Source organism: Suricata suricatta, chromosome 9 (assembly GCF_006229205.1).
Source record: "Suricata suricatta isolate VVHF042 chromosome 9, meerkat_22Aug2017_6uvM2_HiC, whole genome shotgun sequence".
Taxonomy (NCBI): Eukaryota; Metazoa; Chordata; class Mammalia; order Carnivora; family Herpestidae; genus Suricata; species Suricata suricatta.
The window spans coordinates 20721387-20746627 of record NC_043708.1 but is presented as its reverse complement, the minus strand read 5'-3'; the positions used below and the strand labels follow the sequence as shown (position 1 = coordinate 20746627).

Sequence of the window (25241 nt, the reverse complement as noted above, 5' to 3'; positions counted from 1 at the left end):
GCGTGTGGCGGCGGCTCGCGCCCGGCGGGCCAGGTTTGCGCTGGAGTCGGCGGGCTACGAGGATCCGCCCGGGGTGTCGCGCCCGGCTGCAGCCGCACTCCGGGTGCCTGACGACGTGTGCCCGCCCCCGACTCTCCGCAGAGGCTCCTTAGGCGGGGGGAAGCTGAAGTTCTGCAGGAGCCCCGTCCGCCCCGGGGACAGTCCGGTCGCGGGGACTTTCTCGGCTAGAGTGCGTGCGGGTGGTCCCGGCAGGCGGCGCCGGTGGGGGCCACCCACGGGGAGAGTGGCCAGCTGGGTTTAGAGGCAAGGCAGCTTCTCAACTAGTCTTCGGAGAGAACTCCCGGGGGGAGCGAGCGGGGCAGGTTGGGACGCAGATGGGACCGCCCGGACTGGTGTTGCGCGTTAGGGAACCGACGGAGCGGGCTGCGTGGCTCCGGGCACCGAGAGTGAAGCAATTAGGCTTGTGTGGGTGGAGAGTTGCCTAGGGAAACAGAACACTTAAGAGCCTCTTCTTTCCCCTCGCCAGCCTCCTCTTGGGTGCTGAAGTCACAGCCCCAGGGAGTCCTCTCCCCTCCCACGCCTCCGTCTGCCCTCGCGGGAACCCGAGGCGCAGAGGGCCGACAACCAGACGTCGGGGGAGGATGAAGAACCAGCCTTGGGACCCTTGGAAAATGAGGCAGATGCCCCTGCTGCCGCTGGCGCTGCTTCTCGCCCTGCCCAGGATCCTGGGGGGGAAAGGGTGTCCGTCTCCGCCCTGCGAGTGTCACCAGGAAGATGACTTCAGAGTCACCTGCAAAGATCTTCACCGCATCCCCAGCCTACCGCCCAGCACGCAGACTCTGTGAGTACCTGGGAGAGGAGAGGGGAGGTTCAAGAGGCTGCAAAGGGGGACAGAAGGGCACAAAAAAGCTTGAGAGTAAGCCAAAGGGGTGTAGGGGTGTGTGTGTGTGTGTGTGTGTGTGTGTGTGTGTGTGTGCGTGCGCGCTGAAAACGCAACTGCCCAAACCCAGAATTGCTGACATCCTAGTTACTCCTAAACACTGGAAAAGGTAAAACTTTAGTACAAAATGAAAGTGTGAGCTGTCCTTTCTCAAGAGTTGCTAGTCTTCACTTTGCCTAGGTCTGGCTGAATCTTTCACTTCAGGTATTAATAACACTAATAGCAACTCAACCATTGACCTCTAACACAGAGACCCTGTCTTTCAACTCTGAATGCCTCACACCCAGCATAGAACCGGGAACTTGTTTGTTGCTCAAGCAAAAGCTTGTTGAACGAATAAAGGAACACATGAATATGCAAGTCTCAGATGTTGTCCGTTGTGTGATGGGGAGGAACCAGGGCCAGGGACATCACTTCTTCAGAGATTGCTTTGAAGGGGCAGAGGTTCAAGTCATGGAAGAGAAACATGGTCTGACAGTGGAGGGGAAGTTGGAGTCATCCTGTTTATAATTCCACCAAGTGAGGAGAAGGGGCAATGGTAGAGGAAGAGAAAGGGACTGGGAGTCAGGAAACCATTGTCTTCGTGTCTTTCTTACCAGCTGTGCAAATAGGAGAGACCATTTATTTGGGGAGACCCAAGCTTCCTTCTGGGTGAAAGAGGGGGTTCAATTAGTTGCATTCTGATGTCTGATGATGCAAGTGAGGGGATTCTTTGAATCACGAAGAGTAAGAACTGGATCAAGACCTTGAAAACACTAGGGGACAGGGACGCTATTAGGGACAGGGGAGGGATGGTGTTCTGAAGAATGAAGTTACTCTGAGAAGTCACAGTGATGCAGAGTGTGGGTGAAAAGGCATGCCAGTTTGACGGTAGCCACAGCCATCTGCAACAGTAGCAAAGTGATTTTCAATACCTGGGGGGGAGGGGGCCAGTAGAACTCTTGTCAAAGGAAAGCTTATGAGAGAAGTCACGCGTGTAAAGCTACCGTTACATTGTGCTTATTTCCATCCTCAGCGTTACATTGTGCTTATTTCCATCCTCAGCACTTTACCCAAACTCACCAATTGACTCCTTACAGTATCCAACAGAGTAGGTAATTTTACTATTCTCTTTATAGATGGGAAAACTGAGGCATGAAAAGCAAGGCCACCTGCTCAATGTCATGCAGTTTGTAAGTCGTGGTGCCAAGATTTGAGAGAGCGCCGAGCTGCACTCTTGGCCCCTTGCCCTTAGACAAAAGCAGGCCTCACCCTGCCAGCTTTTCTCCAATATGGTCTTGGGGGAAAAAAAGAAAGGAGAGAAAAATGTGTAAGAACTCAGAAAAGTATGAGGTTGGGTGGGGGGAGAAAAATATAGGAGGAGGGAAGGAAGAATGAGAGGAAGGGAGGGAGGAAAAGAAAGACTATATCTAGGTTATAGAAGGCATTTCCACCGAAACAAAACAAACCTTAAAACCTGTTCTGGGTGGCAACCATTTTTCTGAATCTAGATGCCGCGTAACCACTGGCTGGCTCTCTTACAAATTTTATGGTGCTGAGAGCGTTTTTTTCCTAACTTTATCTTTTATCCATGCATTTTGGTGCTGAAAGGTAAACAAGATTGTCCCTTTCTGCGTTACCCATACATTTGCCACGTGGTCCAGTAGGAGAGACTGTGACTTCCACTGAGGCGGTGGTTCTGAATCTTCTCCCCACTTCCCCCATCTAAGGGGGCATGAGTCTCTTATTATAACAGTGGTTGTAACTAGGGAGGAAGTAAAGGAGAGCTCATAGTCCTACTCTCTGGTGGAACAGTCTAGAATCTTTGAAATGCAAGTAGTTTGAAAAACAATTGCTCCTCCTGATTGAGAATTACTGATTTAAGGGAAATTAAATGAACCTAGCAGAATAAAACTAAAAATGTAAATGTTGGCATATAATTATAGATCATATTACCTCAAAACCAAGGACATCAAGATGGGCCCGTTACTTTCATTCAGAGAATTGCCATTTGCCACCTGTGTGCACCCGAGGGCAACCCTTCTCTAAATGAGAGAGAGGATGGGTTTTGACTGTGGTTCTGGGTTTGTGTGGATTCTTCCGCAAGAAAGTGCTCCCTTACCTTGCCTGTCCTTTGACCTATTCGCTTTCAGGTTCATGGTGGTGACAATCATGACCTCATCCCCTCCAGCTTCCTTCAATCCCAATGGAGTGAAGGCTTGTCCATCACACACTTATGTGCCTTCAGAAATGTTTCTTTTTGCAAATATTTTTTAAGTTTTTTTATTTTGAGAGAGAGAAATTGCGTGAGAGCAGGGAAGGGGCAGAGGGAGAGGGAGAGAGAGAATCCCAAGAAGGCTCTGCACTGACAGATGTGGGGCTCGAACCCACAAACCATGAGATCACGACATGAGCTGAAATCAAGAGCTGGACACTTAACTGACTGAGCCACCCACACACCCACATTCAGAAATGTTTCTGAAGGAGCTAATTTCAAGATTCTGGATTTTGCTTGCTTCCATTATTACTAACTTGCATTCTGCATCTGCATCTGTGGCTCCAATTGATGGTCTAGCCCAGTATTTTCTAAACTGAAGACACTCACTGAACATCTTCAGGATTTTTACCAGATCCGTGTTCCACCTGTGCTATTATTCACTCAGTATCTTTAAATGATTCACTTCTTTAACTGAAAGAAATTTATTCAGAAAGCTTATATGATGATTATAAATGGGAAATTAGCATAACTTGCTATAAATAGGAGGTAACCCAGAAAGCTAAAGTCACTGAAAACAAAGATGTGATTACATTCTAGCCTCAAGAATATCGCCTGTGAATGCTCTAAGCCTGAGGCTTCCCTTTTAAACTTTCCCTTGTTAAGAGGGAAGAGGAATGGGGGCCGCTGGGAGGCTCACTTGGTTGAACATCTGATTGTTGATTCTGGCTCAGTCATGACCTTATGGTTCGTGAGGTTGGGCTCTGTGCACTGACAGTTCAGGGCCTGCTTGGGATTCTCTCTCTCTCTCTCCCTCTCTCTCTCTCTCTCTTTCTCTCTCTCTCTCTCTCTCTCTCAAAATAATAAACTTCTTTTAAGAGGGAAGAGTAATAAGTGTTGTAGAAATATTTAAGAGATACCAATTCAACATGCTAACCTTGGTGGTATCAGAAGAATTAAAAAACCATGAAACGGGGAATCACTTTTTCATTATGTGATTCAATATTATTTAATGCCATGTGGGCATTCCACCTAAAATAATCTCATGTCATATTTGTCTTCCACACTTAGGGAACTGTGAATTTATTCCATATTTCACCACTATTTTAGTCACAATCAGTGGTCATAACCTGAATAACATTTGATTTCCCACCTAAAGAGAAGCCCCCTGCTTTAGCACCTACATGCTTGCCAAATACAGCCCAATATTTTGTGTCTTACAAAGATGGGGTCACTTCATGCTTCTAGGCTCCATGGTTTATTATTCTTTTTTATCCGGTGTGTGTGTGACTCAAGGTTTTTGATGGTAAGTAACAGAAAACCCAGTCTGTCTAGCTTAAGGAGAGAAGAAATATTCTGAAACAATAACATGTAATTTACAGAATCCTTGTAGAACCAGGCTTTTAAAATAAGCCAGAGCCCAGGGCAGGCAGGGAGTTGGAGCGACAGCCAACCATCTGGTTGGAACAACTCCACAGACAACATCATAACCACAGGCACTGGACATCTGTGGTGCTGGGCCGTCTGTGTGGTGCCATCAGTAATTTCTCAACCATCCTGCCTCTTTGAATCACCAGCCAGATAGTGATGTTCGAGATGGGAACGTCTGATTGTCTGCCATGGGTTACCTGCTGTGTCCTAGCTGCTGGGGGGAGTGGGAGGCGAGAGGTCCCTTCTCCCCCACCTTTGGTGTCTGTAGTAGGAGGTGAAGAACTGGTTCCTTCTAACGGTCACATATTCATGGGGCATTTTCCACCCAAGAGGGACTATTTGCCCTCACCCTAGCTCATCACTTCCTTCAACACCGGCTCTGCTCCAGACATGTGCTACTGCTCTGGATGTGGTGGAGAACGACATTAACATGTCCCTGCCCTCAGGGGTCTTTACAATCCAGTGTGGAAGCTGAATATCCATCAAATAATCACATAAACATACAATTACAATTGTGTAAGTGTGCCAAGAGTGTATTTGGTGGAAATTGGGGGGTGGAGACTGACTTCAACATGAGTTCAGTTCAACATGTTTTGAGCTGCATCCTGAACTAGTCGGATTTGAGCATAAGGAGGTGCACATATGGAGGAAGAGATGTTCTGAGGGGTGGAATTACTCATTTGAAGAGCTTTGAAGAATTCCAACCTGAACAGTGAAAGAGTTGCATTTTTTCACTTGGGACAATATTGATGGGCAACAATAGACGTTACTACTTCCTTTGTGCCACAATACAGGCCAAGGTGAATTCTGATGTCTGTGGAGGTAGCTTTTGTGCCAAAAAAAAAAAAAAAGACTTACTAGGGGTAACTGTTTAAAAACCAATATTTGATTCATTAAAGTAATAAATGTAACGATTAGTTCTTTTCTGGGTTTCCCATATATTTATTATTTTATTTGTAAATTTAATTAATTGTAATAATTACCTTAAGGAAGACATTTTTTGATGGAGGATTTTATAATTTAATAATATTTTAGTAAATAATTTAGGAAAATAATACATAATTTGAGTACAAATATAATACATTTCCTTTTAAAGCACTTAAATGTATACTTAAATACTTAGAAAACTCTAGAAAGTCTCTTAAATTAAGATTTCTTAGTACAAGGAATCCTAAACTTTTAGGCATCCCAGTGCTGTTTAGAGACCCCAGACATCTCCGTCCCACAGGAGAGGAGAGTAAATTGGTTAGGGCCACTCTGTCTGTCTGTCTGTCTGTCTGTCTCTCTCTCTCTCTCTCTCTCTCTCTCTCTCTCGTGAGATCATCATGGTTGAATGCTTTGCTCTACCATTTCTTCAGCATGCTTTTGGGAATATAGAGAAGGGAAAATATTTTTCCTTCTATTCTTCTAAATCCTTGACTAGGACCCCTAGTAACAACAACAAAGAAAACAGACTAACAGAAGAAAAGCACGCCATTTACTTAGTATAATACGGAACGAGGGCTCTGGTTTCCGGGGTTCCTTAGGTTAGGGCTGCCCTATCGAGAAGGATCCTCTTAGCCCTGCTATCCAGGTGTAATTAATAGCATCCCCTTCACTCTCAAATTAGATTTTGGAGGGTGAATCCTCATAAGGAAATGAAGACCCAAAGAAACGATTAACCTTGAGTGTTTTTACGTTGGGTTTGATAAAGAGAGGGAAGTCATGGAACAATGTGATAGGATGAAAAGAAGGGGTGAGCTAAGAGTAGAAAACTGAGGAAACAGCAAGTTCTAGTCCTTCAGATTCCTCTTGCCTTCCTTTTGTCTCTGCAGAAAAGGATGCTCCTTTCCTCTGGGTAGAAGGAAGGCCCCTCCACATGGGGGCTTGTGGCCTGCTCTCGGAGAAGGTCAGATGGTCCTGTCTGTATTAGCAGTTCCTCCAGCTTAAAGTGCCCAATGTGCCAAGGCGCCACCTGTGGCGAGAGCATGCCCTGACCCCTATCAGCATTACCTATTTGCTCTGTACCTCAGTTTCTTCATCTGTAAAATGTGGATAATAATAGTACCTGCCTCGTTGGATTGCTAGGAGGTATGAATGAGATAATAGTGTTAAAGGATGATTTTCAAAGAAAGGTAAAACCATGAGTCTCCTATAGCAATAAATTGAACACCCTAGAGATTTTTTTTTTTCAGCTCTGTTTTAGTTTCCTAAGACTGCCATAACAGAGTACCACAACCCGGCAGCTTAAAACACCAGAAATTTATTCTTTCATATTTTTGGAAGTGAAAAGTCTGACATCAAGGTACTGAAAAGGCTATGCTACCCTGGCAGACTCAAGGAAAGAATCCTTCCTTGCTTCCTAGCTTCTGACGCCTGCCTGCCATCCTTGGTTTTCCTTGGCTCGTCACAGCCTGACGCCATTCTTTGTCTTTTCAGTCGTGTCCTTCTTCTCTGTGTAAGTCTCTGTGTGTTCTCCACCCCTTCTTATGCGGATACCAGTCATGAGAGTTAGGGTGCATCCTAATCCAAGATGACGTGTACTTAACTAATTACACCTACAAAGACCCTATCTCCAAATAAGGTTGCATTCTGAGATTCAGGTGGTTGTGAATTTTGAAGGGACACTATTCAACCCACTACAGTGAGGAAACTGGTAAAATGTTGCAATTATGTTAAAAATCCACAGAATAGATTTATAGAGAAGGAATATTGAAATGAATGCACTAATGGAGGCAAAAGTAACTTCTTTCATAGTCAGGGGATGGGGATAACCAATTGAAACTCTACCAGAAAGGACAGAATTTGCCATGTTTATCGACAAAGTTATGTGGCCTTGCTATCAATTATTTATAATCTACATAATTATGAAAGAGCTCCCATTGAATCAGACTCAATCCTGGAAGAATATGCTCTAGTCAGTGCAAATAGATATCCCCTACAATACACACAGAACACTTAGAACAGTTATTTTATCGGCTCCCAATAACCATTCTATGAGAAAATTCAGTAAAAAATAATTACCTTTTCAACTTAAATCACAGGTCAATATAAATTATTCAATTATACATTTTAAATTGAAATTGCAAGGCCAATCGATTAGATATTCCAGTAGACTGAGTTTAAATAACACAAATACTCAAAATACCAAATATATATTGAGTATTCTTTTTAAATTTTTTAATGATTATTTACTTTTGAGAGAGAGAGAGAGAGCACACAAGTGGGGGAAGAGCAGAGAGAGGGGGAGATGGAGAATCCAAAGCAGGCTCCAGGCTCTGAGCTGTCAGCAAAGATCCTGATGCCAGGCCCAAACCCAGGAACCACCAGATCATGACCTAAGCTGAAGTTGGATACTTAACCAATTGAGCAACCCAGGCACCCTATACTGAGTATTCTTAAGTTCAACACAAACTAATATTGTGGGTCTGACTTAATTTTTTTTTCATTTTTTAAAATTTCTACTTATTTTGAGAGGGAGAGAGAGAGAGAGAGAGAGAGAGAGAGAGAGAGAGAGAGAGAGAGAGTAAGCGCATGAGCAGGGTAGGAGCAGAGAGGGAGAGAGAGAATCCCCAGCAGGCTCCACACTGTCAGTGCAGAGCTTGACGTGGGTCTCAATCTCACAAACTGTGAGATCATGGCCTGAACTAAAATCAATAGATGCTTAACCAACTGAGCCACTCAGGCACCCCTCATTTCTATTTTTTTCTAATGTTTATTTATTTATTTTTGAGAGAGAGAGAGAGGAAGAGAGAGAATCCCAAGCAGCCTCCATGCTATCAGGGCAGAGCTCGATGTGGGGCTCAAACTCATGAACTGTGAGATCATGACTTGAACCGAAACCAAGAGTTGGACACTTAACCAACTGAGCCACTCAGGTGCCTCCCCCATTTCTATTTTTAATTCTAAAATTTTCCATATTAAAAGATGTTTATTTATTAAGCAAGGTGGGATTTCCCCCCACCACTTGAGAACACCAGTTCCTTATAGAAACATCCACTGGCTTCCTAGGTTCCTTATGGTTAGTGTTGTCCTATCTGGAAAGAGACTCCTTTTACACTGGTTATGCAGGTATAATTAAGGGCATTCCCTTAACTCTCAGATTAAATTTTGGAGGATAAATTACTAATAGACCTTACTAATAGACCATTAAGTCCAGAGGCCCACTGGACATGTTGGGACATCCTGAGCCTTGTTTATTGTCACATAACTGGGAGTCAATAACTTAGACAGGGGTTGGTCTCTTGGTATCGCCTCAAAATCTGCCACCCCCACCTAGATGGTAGTGAACTTCCTTTGTGGTATCGACTGAATTTTGCATTTCCTTGGCTCTGTTAAGCTACTTGTATCTTCCCCTCTGGCTTATTGTAGGAGCCACCGAATGGCTCTTCTGCACCCAGCCTTGCCCTCCACAGTCTATCCATCACATAGCAGCCAGATACATCTTTCAAAATGCATGTCAGGTCACGTCCCTCCTTTGCTCACAACCCTCCTAGGCTTCCTAGTTATCTCAAGATAAAAACCAGAGTCCCTACAGTGGCCCCCAAAGCCCTACATGATTCATACCTTCTTTCTTTTTCTTTTTCTTTTTTATTACTCTCACTCATATTTCAGCTTTTACTCCACTGGCCTCCTTGCTGTTCCTCGTGTTTGTCAGGCTTTTCCACATTAGGTTCTTCCCTGTGTCTCAAGCCTTCTTTTCCCTAGATGTCCCCATGGCATCTGACCTCCTTCCAGTTTTGTTCAAATGTTACCTTCTCAATAAGGTTTCATAATCACTCTACTTAAAACTTAGCATTCTTGCTTTTAAAAATAAAATCCATAGTGCTCGGCACCTTCTAATATACACTATCATTTGTTTATGTTTCTTATGTATGTCTTTCCCCACAGGGCAAGGTTTTGGTGTTGGTTTGTTTTTGTGGTTTGCTTTGTTCAGTTATGTATCCCAAGTGCCCAGAAAGAGCCTGGCATATGATTGGTCATCAATACCTATTGGTTTAATAAATGAATACATGAAGGTCTCCAGAGGCACCTTAATATCATTCCTTCGGGTTCTTCATGCCCTATAGCTCTTTTTCAGAGTCCTTGGGTTTTATTGCCCTGTTAAAGTAGATGAAATTCTACTTCTGTTTAATGGTTTTCCTGGCCACCTGAGACACTGGTTTTTTAGACACTAAAACGACATCTGCTGGGGCTTCACATCTCTCACCTCCCTTCTGACCCTATTTCATGATACGAAAACCATGTGAAAGACGCTTCTTTGAACAGCCACCTCCAAGAAGTTGACTCTACCAATGCTTCCTGAACTTTCCAAATGTAGCACCCCTAAGCAAGAGGAAAGTAGTAGAGGGCTCCCAGGATATCTGGGACACCCAAAAGCAATCCAGGGCAATCAAGACACTCCTTTGAAGTCTCTGGTTTTATTATTCTTTTAATTTAACTTCTAAAAAATGAGTGCCAATTTTGAATTCTTTTCCATCTTGTAACTGTTTTCCATGTGGCTTCATATAGAACATCCTGGAGTATTTGCTTCTACCTTTAGCATAATGCAACTCTATATTTGAATATGCTACTAATTTGACTCAAGTGATAGGGTACAGAATGGCAGTCACTGAAAGAGGCCAGCAAAGTACTTTAGGAGGCAGTGCTGTGTGTCCTTAAGAAGCTGGCCTCAACAGTCAGACCTGCTCTGCAGAGACTAAGCCCATTCAGTCCTATTCTCACCCGGATCCAGAAAGTCTAATTATTTCACCTGTGTGAACAAACCCCCAGCTTTCCTAGGGTGTGAGTCTGATAAAGCAGTGGACAGAGAAAACTAATCCATAAAAACTTACCATATATTGTTAAATGGGTAGATTTTATTTGGATTTATCAATTAATTGAAATAGTTTTTTTCCCCTCCAGAACTGAGAAATTGTTAATTTGAATTGATCCAACTATTTGATTACTTTAATGTTTTCTTATTGTACAAAGTATGTTAATTATTATTACCCTTCAGAATAGGCTTATTAACAGCCCATGGTTGTCCTCCTGGAAATCTGTGATTAAATGAAAATGTGTACATCGGGGCACTACTGAGAGAATCTATGACTTCGCTCAGATTATAAAAGGTGTCCTTGAACCTGCCTCCCAAAAAAGCTAAGAAATTATGTTTTGGAATAATTGGGCTTTATTTGTGTGTGTGACAGCATACATTTGGTATTAACCATGACTTAATCTTTTTATGTCTTTACAAAGAACACTAAATATATATTTAAAGAAATAAACAAAAACTTCTTGACCTTTAAGTGAGATTTTTCCCCCCCCCTGGATATATTACTATGATTATTTTTAAATGCCTCACACTTAGCTCATTAAATCTGACATTAAATCCTTTTTACCTCCCCAATTTCCATTCTCATTGAATTTTCTTGGTATGCTTAATTATTCTTTTGCCTCTTTTATTACTCCAATTAAGAAGTAGTTGAAGGAAATTTCAAGTACGGGGAAAAAATGGTTCCATTTGTTCAGAGCTACAAATTAGATTTTACAGTGTTCCATTTTGATGTCAGACTCTCCTTACTTTGCTTCATTTTTGTATGAATCGTCAAGAATATGTAGAGTGTTCCAGAAAATCTCAAAGCAAATCCTTTTCTCAGAATTACAAAGCAGACCTCTGTGATTTTTAGAGCATCTTATAAATGTTCTCTTACATGTAGTGACATGTAAATCTGCCCTGGGTTTTTCTGGTACCGCCCTATTTAAAATATCTTGCCATCAGAACATTCCAGAAATTCAAATATTTTCTCATCATTTTAACTAAACTTCCCACACCCCTTTTGCACCTGGAAAGAGCTCTCTGCGTCCCAGTTTTTCTTTCAAAAACATGATCTCTCTATTTATATGATACATGAAGCTTTTGGCTAACATTTTTGCAGGCATTAGCTTAATTTTACCCACACCCGAGTATTATCGTAATTACTCAACTCCAGAGAGGGACTGAAATTGTCTTTTCTTATTGCCAGCTACTGTCACTTTTTATTTTGTTATTTCAATCTTTTTATGAGCTGGGAAACTAGAAAGATAACTTTAGGAAAAGGATCTGTACATGACGACAAATAAATGATCTTAAGGGAGGGCACAGATGAGGGGCTCTCCTGTGACAGTGTCTTCAGTGGCTCTAGTGGCTGCCCTGTTTCTCTCTTAATACCCTTTTCAGATATTTTGGGGTACATAGCCATGGTCCAAGGATTTGAGATAAAAGGAAATCTTACTCTAGATAGGTGGCATTTTATTGTGGTTAGTGTTTCTTCCTTCCTTTTTTTTTTCTTTTTAACAAATATTTTTTGATCACTTAATATTTGCAAGTACTACTCTAGGTATTGGATAGATATAATAAATGGCCTCCTTGATCATTCTAGTGGTGGGTGAGGGGATAGCCAAAAATATTAGTAAGTAACACACATAGTATGTCAAATGGTGATAAGTATAACAGAAAAACTAAAGGAAGGGACAAGGAGAAAGAAGGCTGGGGATTGCATTTTAAATGGCCAGAGAAGGCCTCACTGAGAAAGTGACAATTGAGTAAAGACCTAAAGGAGCCCCCTACACTAAGCCAGGCTGATATCCGGGGCTGGGGGCAGAAAATTCTGAATAAATGCAAAGACCCAGAGTCAGGGGGACATGAAAGGACCTTGCATAGCATGTTTGTAAGTGACAAGCAGAGCGGCACTTTCTGCAGTAGCCAAATCCTGGAAAGAGCCTAAATGTCCATCATCTGATGAGTGGATCAAGAAGATGTGGTTTATCTATACAATGGAATACTACATGGCAATGAGAAAGAATGAAATATGGCCATTTGTAGCAAAGTGGATGGACCTCGAGGATGTCATGCTAGGTGAAATAAATCTGGCAGAGAAGGACAGATACTATATGTTTCCACTCATAGGTCCAACAGGAGAAACCTAACAGAGGACCATAGGGAGGGGAAGGAGGAAAGAGACTTGGGGAGAGAGAGGGACAAGAATCATGAGAGACTATTGAATACTGAAAATGAGGGTTGAAGGGGGAGAGGGAGGGGGGAAAGAGGGGAGGTGGTAATATAGGAGGGCACTTGTGGAGAAGGCCACTGGGTGTTGTATGGAAACCAATTTGACAATAAACTATTAAAAATAAATATATAAGTAAATGAAAATTAAAAATAAATAAATAAATAAATTTTTTAAAATTAAAAAACAGAAAAATGTGCCTGAAGCAGAGAGGGTTGTAGGAAATGAGATCAGAGCACTTATGGAGGACAGAGAATGTGGTACTTTGTAGGTTATTAAAAGGCATTAAGAATATGTAAATATAAATACATACAATAAATATAATATAAATGTATATTAATACATACATGTATGTATATTTTTCTGAATGAGATAAACAGGACGTTGAGCTCCGCCCCTCCAAATTGCATAAGCTGATTTACATTTTCCTAGGAGCGCCCAGGCTACTATATTTGTTAAGCAAGTGAGAAATGACCATGGCCCCAACCAGCTTAATACCAGGGAAGGTGGTGAGTAATGGTTGCGTCCTGAATTTATGATGAAGGTAAAGTCAACAGGATTTCCTCAGAGTGTGTGGAGTCTGAGTGAAAGAAAGGAGTCGGTACTGTGTTAGCCTGGATTCTCCAGAAAGCAGAGCCTGTGTGAGAATTCTCACTGGGGAGTGTGATTCCAAGGAGTAGAGGACTGAGTTGGGGACGTGAAGCCCGGCAGGAAGAGGAGTTTGCTGCTGCTAGGGGCAAGTGGTTGCTATCTCACCTGAGAATGCTATGCATCTGCGACCCTTGCTCTAGGAGGGAAACTTTTATCCATTTTATCTTATCTCCCACCCCCACCCCATAGACCCAGATCAGGGTGTTAACTCCACCAACCTTCCAGGTTTCTTGCGCATGGATAATGAAGGAGTCCTAGATATTTACAGAAATTCCCCAGGGAGGAAGGTGAGGGGAGCAGGGGCAGGGCTGAGGTACAGCTCTGTCAGATTGCACCTGGAGGAAGCTAGTCAGCACACACACAGATCTGGTGGCTGTGTCCTGGCTAGAATAGGGCAGGTGAGGCTGACGGGATCTCAACTGATGTATTAAGAGGTCCTCAATGCAGTTTGCCCTTTGAACCACTCAGATCTTACCGAGCTTTCTTTTTTTTTTTTTTTTAAGTTTATTCATTTATTTTGAGAGACAGAGACAATGTGAGTTGGGAAGGAGCAGAGAGAAAGGGAGAGAGAGGATCCCAAGTAGGCTCCACACTGTCAGCACAGAGCCTGATGCAGCATTCAAACTCATGAACTACAAAATCATGACCTGAGCCAAAACCAACCAACTGACTGAGCCACCCAGGCACCCCTTCCAAAACTTTCAATTATGTCTGGCTCTCATACCAAAATACGAGACCTTCTGTGTTGTAAAAATAAAATGACCTTATGTCTTTTCTGAGATAGAGGGGGGTACAAGTCCAGTCTGCCACAGAGCTCCCTGCAAAATGCAATCTCTGCAAAGACATAATGCAAGAGGACTTGTGAAACAAGCAAAAGTCTCCTCTATTGTGGCTGACCCCAAGGTTGTAATTAATAGTCATATCTCTCCTCAACTCCAATTTTAGATTTCTCTTAGTGCTGGCCAGAATTTGACCCATGATTGTCTAGTAGAAGGACCCAGACTTTCAACTCCAAGGGTTTTAAACCCTTAGTTGCCTTGCGCTTATTAGCTATATTTGCCCTATTTCACCATTATTACTGGCCACAGAAGAACCAAGACATGTCCCACATAAATCCCTGAATTCTAGACCTACTCCTCACTGCTGCTGGTGTAAAGCAGCAACCATAGCTTCTCATGGTTCTTTTATTCCTATCAAGAGAGAAACTCCTATATTTGCCCATTCATCTACTGATATCATAAGCCCAAATAACCATGTAATCATTATAGCATCAGGTACCCTATGTTTTACTCAGAGGAAGTAGTCTTTCCACCCCAAAACTAGGACATCTAATCTGGCAGGAACAGAGACAGGAAATTCAAATTCTGAATGTAGGTCACTGTGATGGTGAGAAGAGTCAATCACCAACACCCTTAGGTCCTCATACCCGTGTATTCTAGCAACATGGGGACCAACATATATTGGCTATTGGTTCAGCATGTACACTTCACTGGGTTGGATTTCCAACCCTCCAGGCTTTGTCCCAAGTTGGAATCTCAGCTGAGCCTTTAATGGGTCATTTCACCATTCTGCTAGACTATCTGCTTCTGCATGATTAGGAACATAGTAAGATTAGTGGATATGATGGCCACATGCCCTTTACTACACCTTCTTTTCCCATGAAATGGGTCTCTTGGCTGAGTGCTGTGCTGTTGCAGTATTGTGCAACAAGTTGGTTCTTGCAGAATTCTGTAGGATTTCATATGGGTAGATTGGGCAACCTGTAAGCCTCTGAATAATGACTCCAGTGGAGGCAGTGAGGTCAGGGAAGGCAAACCCAAATCCAAAGTAACAAGTTATTTTAAAATGGATTACTACTTTTGACAGGTAGCAAGGATCCAGTGTAATCAAACTACCACCAATTGGCTGGCTGTTCTTTTTGAGGAAATTTGCCTTGACAAGGGTGCAGTGTAGGGGTCTACTACTGGTAGTTTGGTTATTCAAAGAGGTAGTATCTTTACTCGATTTGATGAAAGTGAACCTATGCTTGGCTTCCATCCCTGTCACCATGGCTATTTCACTCATGCCCACTGTACCAGCACAGCAGTTGACATCCATAGAAGGAGTCATCCTACCAGCCTGGTTGTTGAGAGTCACCTCTGTGGTGACACTGAGAAAATTTCCTCCAAGGGATCCAGCCTCCCTTTCAATCAGTGGATTTCTGGTTTCAGGGATATTAAAGTTTTTCTTTTAAAAATGTGCATCATAGGGGGCACCTAGGTGGCTTAGTTAAGTGTCCAACTTCAGCTCAGGTGATGATCTCACGATTCATGAGTGTGAGCCCTGCATCAGGCTCTGTGCCAACAGCTCAGAGCCTGGAGCCTGCTTTGGATTCTGTGTCTCCCTCTCAACCCCTCCTCCACTCATGCTGTGTCTCTGTCTTTCTCTCTCTCCCAAAAATAAATAAACATTTAAAAATAAAATAAGATATACTTATCAAAATAAAAATGTGCATCATTAATTGATGAAATTGTTACTCTTGATGTAATTCAGAGTACTAGAGGGAAGAATTTGCCATAACATTAATTTTTAGGTTTAGGTTAATGCCTTGATGCCAGAAAAATAAACTCTACACTATAATTACAAGACTGTCTAGTTCTTTAGAGCATTTGAATACTGAAAATTGCCATAATTATTATCTCTTATGAATTATATGTTATTATCTGTTATAATCTGTTATTCTATTACATAATAACTGAGCTATAATATGAATTAAATGGGGTTTGCGCACTACCTTAAAAATCTGTTGCCATTGTTATTTTTTTGTTTGTTTAATTACGTATTGTGTCAACTCTGTGTCCAGCCCCATGCTATGTGTTTTCATATAAGGTATCTCACTTGGGACCCAGAGTGGCTCTCTTTGACTCTACTTGAGATGAGGAATCTGAGACCCAGAAATGTCACATCTCTTATCTTTTTTTTTTAATGTTTTATTTATTTTTGATACAGAGAGAGACAGAGCATGAGAGGGGGAGGGGCAGAGAGAGAAGGAGACACAGACCGGAAGCAGGCTCCAGGCTCTGAGCCAGCTGTCAGCACAGAGCCTGACGCGGAGCTCAAACCCAGGAACCGTGAGATCATGACCTGAGCCGAAGTCGGACGCTCAACCGACTGAGCCACCCAGGCGCCCCTCTTATCTTTTATCTCACAGTCAGTAAATGAAAGAGCATTTAATCTGAATTCCCTTAGCTCTAAATCCAAGACTCTTTCTACTATTCTATAGTAGCTCTCTTCCTAAATCTGGTCTCTTCCCCTCCCTTGTTTCTCTCTCCTTCCCTCCCCTCCCCTTCTCTTTCTTTCCCCTCCCTTCCCTTCTTCAACCGACATGATATTCATGTAATGTACCACTCACTGGTATTTAGTACATTCACAATGTTGTATAACCATCACCTTTAGTTCCAAACTATTTTCATGATCTCTAAAGGAGATCTGTACTGACTAACCAGCCACTCCTCATTCCCCCTCTCCCCACACCTCCTGATTTCTGTCTCCATGGATTTACCTATTCTGGACATTTTATATAAATGGATTCATACAACATGTGACATTTGTGCCTAACTTCTTCCATTTCGTGTAATGTTTTTTACATTTCAGCCACACTGCAGGGAAAGAATGGGGGCCATCAGACAAGAGGCCTGATGGGAAAACAGGTGTAAACAAGCCAGGCTTTATGTAATTTTAGGATTTTTCAGGCAGGTTCATTTCTCACACCCTGGTGTAGAGAGCAGTCCCACTCCATGGGACTATGTCTAAATGCCTTACACCTTAGAGATGATCATTGTAATGCCAGCAATGTTCATAGTTATTCTCAGAGACTTAGAGCTACAAAACTACTTTCCCACGTCAAAAAGTTTTGAGAGCACCTTCTTTGTGAAGGAGAGCATTTCCAGCCAGCTGGCAGAGCAACGCCATGTGCTTGTCCCTCCTGCATCCTATGGCAGTCTTAGTCAACACTTCTAGAAAGAGGTGGCTTAATAGCAGTGCATGAGCCATTATCCATAACTTTTACCCTTTTAAGAGCCAATACTTAATGTGAAGGGTTTTTCTCTGTTATAGGTGAGGTGCAGAACTCAAACAACACCCCATTTGTAATGACATTTGTTATAATAATATGGGGGGCGCCCGGGTGGCTCAGTGGGCTAAGTATCCAATGCTTAATTTTTACTAAGGTCCAAATCTCAGTTTGTGAGAGTGAGTCCTGTCAGGGCAGAGCCTGCTTGGAATTCTCTCTTTCCTGCTCCCCCACTCACTCAGTCTCTCAAAATAAATCTTTTAAAAAAGAACATTGGCTTCTATATCTTATATCTCCATTTCAAAATTTAACCCATAGGGGTACCTGGGTGGCTCAGTTGGGTGAGCATACAACTTCAGCTCTGGTGGTGATCTTGCAGTTTGTGGGTTCCAGCCCCGTGTCGGGCTCTTTGTTATCAGTGTGGAGCCTGCTTCAGATTCCTCTCTCCCTCCCTCTCTGTCTCCCTCTTTCTCTCTCTCTCTCTCTGTCCCTCCTCTACTCACTCTCTTTCTCTCAAAAAGAAATAAACATTAAAAAAAGTAACCAATAATGCCAATAAAGAAAATTTGCTAAAAATAAAAAAAGGTCAAATGAAAGAAGATTATTATTTCCCTTAGGTTTACTTCCTTCCCCCCTCTGGAACATGGAGGCAGAAGATGTGTGGTCAAATCCTAGCTCTCCACTGTGTGGAAGAATCTATTTGCTCAACCTAGAGGATGAACAAACTAGTAAGATCAGTTATACCCACATCATGGAGTAGTTATGGGGATCATGGGAGGTAACGCTATTGACATGTATGTGAAATATCTGGAAAACCAGAATAAAGCCTGATCGAAGTTAACTATGATTACTAATGCAGCAGTGAGCATGAGAGCTGGTGAGAGCTGGTTTGATTTTACCCTCGGTGTGGATGTTATACTAATTTGGAGAGGGCATGCTTTCATGCAGGGACCAGTCAGCAGCTGTTGGGCTTGAAGATTGTGCGGCTTTATTAAGACCAAACACTTGTCCACTGTGCAAAAAGCACATTTTAAATATTTATAAGATTGCTTATCTTCTTCCAGAGATATTTGTCCCTGGAGAGTTACTATTAGTAGCGTAAAGGGTAAAGTGACTGAAATTCTAACTGGGGATGGGGGTTCTCTGTCCTAATAGGGCCCATAAATCTGTAAGGATCTATCTGTTTTGTGTCAGAATTTGGCTGAAAAGCCTGTTAGCGTTTCCAAGCTCTCCAGATGCCCCTATTTAATGCTTGGCTGGCCTTCTTATGTAGCATAACCAAGTTGCCATTTCACAACCATCCCGAATCCCTGGAATCTAAAACAACAAAGGCAGAAGCTCTGAAATGTGTGCTGTGAAGCATGAAAGGATCTATTAAGGTTCTGTCTGCTTCAGTTCTGCGTGACAATACAAGTTTTAATGTACTTATGAAGAACTCTTTTTACTCATAAAGAAGTACTTTATAGAAAGTATGTATCTCACAATCTAAAAAACTCAAGACGGCCTACAGGGGCTACTCTTTCTTTTTATATTGTATCCAGTATCTTCATTTTCAATAGCAAGAAGGAAGGGAAATCTCTTGAATGAAGCTATGTCAGCTAAAGTCATGGTTGAAGAGTACAGGATGGAAGTTTCCCACTGAATAAGGAAATTATTGATAAACATTTTAGCAAGGCAAATTCATCCTTCTGTGTCTCATCTTTCGTATCTGTCAAATGAAACCATTGGATGGTTCCATCCTACTTCAGAGAACTGTTGCAAAGACCAAGGAAGTAATTGTTCAAGTGTACAGGGTGATCTTTGTTATTCAGGGACAGTCTTTTTCACTCAGCAGAATAAGAATATGCGAGGGGAGTGATGCGTTTTGGGAAACACAGACTTATGCAGGGATTTAAGAGAATGAGACTGTAAAAACAAATAAAACAACAAAATAAAGCAATATAAAAGCATCTACACCCATCCTTTTTCCCTCTACTCTTCCAACAATGCAAGAGGACTATCCTCCACCTGCATCCTAACTCCCTGCTCTCCTCACCCTACTTTGACGTTGACCCTCCCCTCCCCGGATTCTCTCCACTCTTATCTAAACACAGTCACGTCTCTTTCTGCTAACACAAAATCTCGCCATAGTTCTCGCATCTCAGTCCATCTGCCACCACTGCTTCCCTACCTGCCTCCGTCCCTTTGCAGCTGAACATTCATAAAGACTTTTCTCAATTCTCTTGATGTTTTTACTTCCATTCATTCTTTAACTGCTGCAGTCTGGCTTCTGCTCCCATTACTCAATTGAAAAGGCTATTGCCAAAGTCACTAACAACCTTTGTTGCAAAATCCAGTGGACATTTTTAGATCCTTTCCTGTACTGAACTGATGGTAGCTTTTGTAGTGATGACCACTGCTCTCTGTTTCCCCCACATTACACTCCTTGACTGCCTGGTGCTACAAAGTGCATCTCTGGTCAGCACAGAAGGAACAGCTGCACTCCTTCCCTTTAACGAGCATGTGCGTTCTTTTTAAAAAAAATATATATATATATATATGTATATATATTTTTTTAATTTGAGTATAGTTCTTGAATTCAGTAAAGTTGTAGGATACAAAGTTAATATCCAGAAATTGGTAGCATTTCTATCTACTAATAATGAAGTAGCAGAAAGAGAAATTAAGAAAACAATTCCATAAAATACTTAGAAATAAACTTACCCAAGGAGGTAAAGGATCTATACTCTGAAAACTATAAAATAGTGATGAAGGAAATTGAAGATGACACAAACAAATGGGTAGATATTCCATGTTCATGGACTGAAAGAATCAATATTGTTAAAATGTCCATACTACTCAAAGCAACCTACAGATTCAATGTAAATGCATCTTGAATAGAGTGCTCACCGCCAGGGCTGCTGCAGCCTTTGGATGTGATCTACTTCCTCATATGCATTTGGAAAACAGAGCATCCAGGATTTCAATAGGCCTGTCTTCCTGCAGGAAATTTAGACAAGAAGTTACAGGAATGAACTGCAACCCCATTGCTGCAGTTGATGTCAAGACCACAATTGGTGCTTCTGTTTCTCTCCATTGTTCAAATTCCCCTCATACTCAGCTTTAACCTCTGCTGGACTTGATGATTTATCTGCTGGTACAATCCAGGCTCTTATTCCTGAGGGGTCCGAACCCATGGTAACTATACGCTTTTCAGGCAGGGGTTGCTGGGATTGTTCATTTTAGTCATAATTGATCAAGTGCTAAGGCATGCTCAAGTGGATTAAATGAGTTCCATATATATATTCCTCCCTACTGTCATTGGGTCACAGCAGACATACCTCTTCCCACCGATCAGGATCAGTTACTCCTACCAAGATATTAACTCCTCCTTTAGTCTACTTATCCCTGCACATAAAAAGTCCAAAATTCTCAAGTGGCAATCATAGCTTGTAGTTCCCTGCAGAGCCTAGAATTATAGGGATTGGAAACACAAAATCCCTAAGTTGGTCATTGGATATAAAGACAATTGAGGTCACTCCTGCTTTTGCCCCTTGATTTCCACACCCACACATTCTTCCTAATGGAACACAACATCCCAAATAGAAATTTGTGATTTGCTATGATGGTAACGCACCGTGGCAGAGTATTGCCAACAAATCATGCTTTTGGCAGTCTATTCCATTGCTTTGTAAAACCAATTACTTCTAGATTACATGGTACTTGATATGACCAGTAGATCCCATGGGCACGGGCTTATCTCCTTATCTCTTTCACTGTGAAATAGGTCTCTTGGTCAGATGCTGGTGTTGTATGTGATTATACCTCTGAATCAGATACTTTAAAATCTTCAGGATAGTGGTGCTTGGCTGAGGCCTTAGAGGCAGGAAAGGTGAACAGTTACCAAGAATAAGTGTCTACTACTAGTACAATAAAGCACTGGCCCTTCCAGGAAGAAAGGGCTCTCTGTGGTCAATTTGCCAGTGTGGTACCCTCAAGAAATAGTGCCACATTGAATTCTCATGCTAACTGGTTGGACTTTCAATGGTGATAATAGATCAGCATGGGGTCCATGTTATTAACAGATAGTCTCCACTCTATTAATGTGCCAATTGTACTAGTTCTGGGGTGACCAGTGAAAAAGAGTAGCAACTCTCAAATGATCAGGTCATTTTGCCTTAGTTATTTAATTCTTTCTCTATGGTGACTGCTTACTGGTGCTCATTAATATCTGATACAAAGATCTTCACATTTTATGCCCACACCCATATATTCATACTCATGCATCTGGCTTTTTTCTTACAGTCTTCTAGCTTTTCTCTTCCCAGGTTCATTTGCTCATGAGTCCATATATATATTCTTATTGTACACTATTTCCCCATAAAATCTACCCATTGGTAAGATTTTCCCTTGCTGCTGTCTTTCAACGCCCCCTCCATATGCAGCTCATGTCCATTTTAGGTGGACATACATAACCAACATCTACGTGCCAATCCAAATTATTCACTAACCAAGCTCTGGCTTTTGTCTTTTTCCTTTAATGTTTTATTTTTTATTTTTGATACAGAGGGAAACAGAGCAAGAGCAGGGAGGGGCAGAGAGAGAAGGAAACACAGAACCAGAAGCAGGTTCCAGGCTCTGAGCTAGCTGTCAGCACAGAGCCCGACATGGGGCTCGAACCCACAAACGTGAGATCTGACCTGAGCCGAAGCCAGAGGCTTAACCGACTGAGCCACCCAGGCGCCCCTGTCTTTTTCCTTTAGTTGCTCATATGGGACACTTCATACAACCATAGGTGTGAGCCAAGGAAGGGACAGTGATGTAATTTTGTAGTTGACTTGGAGGGCTAGAATACCAGTTCATACAGTTTACTCATGCTTTGTAATCCTGCACACATTTGATCGTTGATGTACTAGTTTCCATTGATTTATTGCTGTCAAGTATGCCTGATGCTAAGACTTAGTGGGTCCTAGAAAACTCAGCTCATGATGGACAATTTAGGATGCATGGCCAATTGGTTTCAATAGTTAAATGTTCAGTCTCATTTGACTGAAAGCCCAGTGGCATACAAGGAGCTGTTTTTTTCTGCACTGCCAGTGTGTGGACTTGCTCTAGAACTCCAGGCAACTGCATTATGAATCTCCTGTGAAGACTTTCCATAAACTCCACACCACATTACCTCTATTTCCTCTGTTGACATCTCCAACACAGTAGAGTTTACCATATCATATGACCCAAGCTGGAGAGCTGAGTTCTACTCAGCCCCTATTCCAAGTTGGCAGACTCCTACATCAACTGAAATGTGCCCAGATCCATCCTTGCATAGTATTCTATTGAATGAATAAACTATAATTTATTCTCCTACTGAAGGATAAATAAAAGTATAGCTGTAAGTTCTGAGTTTGGTCTTCAGTTTTTTCCTATTTCTTACTAGATTAGATAAGGGCTAATCTTTCACATTTAGTTTTTAATGGTCTGTTAGTTGTCTCAGCTTTTCATGATCTGTTGATAGTACCTTCAACACAGCTTAATCTAAGCCAGCTGATTGCATGGATGCATTGCTTTTTCACCTTCTTCATTTCTACTCCTCACCTGCATACTGTCCTAGAGCATAAATCATTGCACAGGCTACATTTTGTCCAATTTCCAGTTTACTATTTATCTTCTAGTTCACTGTTCTTCAGCTGACTACTTTCTGTTTAATCCACCCAGGATTACTGCATATATTTTTTATTTCTGTCATATTTCATTGTCTGGCTTTTTTTCATATTGTTCTATTCTTTTTCATGGTTTTAGTTAGATCTTTTATGTCCTGAGTTAATTTAAACAACCCTTATGAAATTGTTCTATTTTCTGGAGTTACAAAATTATTCTATTTTCTGAAATTTTTGAGGACTTCAATTTGCTAATTTTTGGGTCTACTGGTTCTTTCATGGTAAATTGTTATCTTCTTATTTTATGATTTTGGATCATGAGCTCATCGTAAGCATTGCTATTTCAATAGAATCTTGTACAGCTTGGGGCTGAGAGCAAGAATTATCACGAGTTCTGTATTTGTTTCTATCAGCAACATTAGGGATTTCACCACTTAGGGCAATATTTTACATTGCTGTCTCAGCTTGGGAGATGCCTCAAACAAGGAGTAGTTTAAATGCTATTCCAAACACCCAAGTTCATGGGTAGGAGCATGATTTCGGATTCTCAAGAATAGTTTTTTAAATATAGAACTTATATATGGGACATAGTGGGCAAATCTTTTCTGTCTCATATTTTCAATAAGTATGTAGCTTTTAACATTACCAAGTTTATTGAAGTATCTTAATTACAACTCTACTCTTCACGTGTGCCAAGATCTGTTCTTCTCATCCAGTTTCAGTATTAAAAATCAAGCTTTCAGGCTATTGAGTCTGGGAATTCCTTTTCCACTATAACCTTCCTGCTCCTGGAGCACTCACAAAGCTTACATTCTGTTTGCAGTTCTTTCTCAATACCTGGGGAATTCTCTTCTTTCCAGGAAGTTAAACTATTCATTGGGACAATTACAATGTCTTATCCAGCATTCATAGGTGACCACAGTAGGGAGGATTTTGGATTGGGCAGACTCCAGGAAGTTTTCATTTTTCAGGTTGTAGATTATTCATTCTACAGATATTTATTTTTTCAGTGGCTGTATTGGGTATTAAAGACATTTATGTTAAGAAAAGCAGATACAGAACCTATGCTATCAACTTTATGATACAAATTAGACCTCAATTTCTGAGGAAGATTTCCTGGACTTTTCTCAAATCTAAGTTACATGGACCTAACCCAGCATTGCATTTTTACTCATTCTATTATAATATTTTATAATATTTTAATTGCATGTTTACTTATCTGCATCATCTCCTAAATTAGACTATAAGCTCTTAGATGGTAAAGAATGTTCTCTGATTAACGATTCCACAGCACATTGAAAGCCTACCATATTGCAGGAGCTAGAATGTAATTGCTGAACACAATTATTTCGGAAGACACTTGAAAAATTCTAGTGTCTTTATGAAAATTCCATTATCAGCCATTTATTTTCCTGATCATTCTTACACTATGCACCTTCCCTTTTTTAAAAAAGTTCTTTCTCTAAAAATAAATTTGTTCAAGCCTCCTTTATCCTTAAAAACAGAGCCAAACAAGACAAACATACCTCCTCTAGTTCTTGGCCCTCTCAAGATAGTATTCCGTCTATTCTTCTGTTAAGTCCTACTCAATTCATCATTCCTGCATCTGCAAGTTCTCTTAAAAGCCAGTCAAAGGAGTCCCGGTACTTCCCATATGCCGTTTCCAAAGTAATACTGGTCGTCTATGAGGCAATTGCTTCAGAACTTTGATATTCTGCCTGCATTTTATGACTTCTGCCTGATTCCCTTCCTTCCTAATGACCCCTAAAGCCTTTGCTTACTCATTTCTATGTGGGTGCTTCAACCTTGCTTCAATCTTCTCATATTAATTTTGTTTTTAAAACTTCCCGCACTCTTTAGTTGGGAGCACAGCCCACCTGGGATTCCCCCACCACTCAATTGGAAGCTCTCTATTCTCCCCTCCCAGTAGCTGGCAGACTGGTACTTCAATTAGCTCATATTACCAGTGCTAACAGTTTTGCTTATTAGTTACCCCTTAAGTTCTATGTTCCTTTCACTTTCTTTTTTTTTTTAAATTTTTTAATGTTTTATTTATTTTTGAGAGAGAAAGAGAGAAACAGCATGAGCAGGGGAGGGTCAGAGAGAGAGGGAGACACAGAATCTGAAGACAGGCTCCAGGCTCTGAGCTGTCAGTATAGAGCCTGATGCGGGGCTCGAACCCACAAACCATGAGATCATGACCTGAGCCAAAGCCGGACGCTCAACCAACTGAGCCACCCAGGCGCCCCTGTTCCTTTCACTTTCATATTCCGCACTGCCACTGTTGGTTCATTCCTTATCCCTTTCCAGGTTGACTTCTGTACCCATCCTTCTG

At 41.7% G+C, this 25241-nt stretch overlaps 1 protein-coding gene across 2 annotated transcripts in view; it reads left to right on the top strand.

The window, feature by feature from the left end:
* Nucleotides 1–671: 671 nt before the first annotated feature.
* The window catches only part of TSHR (thyroid stimulating hormone receptor), a 151102-nt gene continuing 126532 nt past the window's right edge, over nucleotides 672–25241 (top strand). For both annotated transcript variants that reach the window (XM_029951564.1, XM_029951565.1), the window contains exon 1: nucleotides 672–841. In XM_029951564.1, coding sequence (XP_029807424.1) covers nucleotides 672–841 — 170 coding nt within the window. The remainder of the gene's footprint in view (nucleotides 842–25241) is intronic.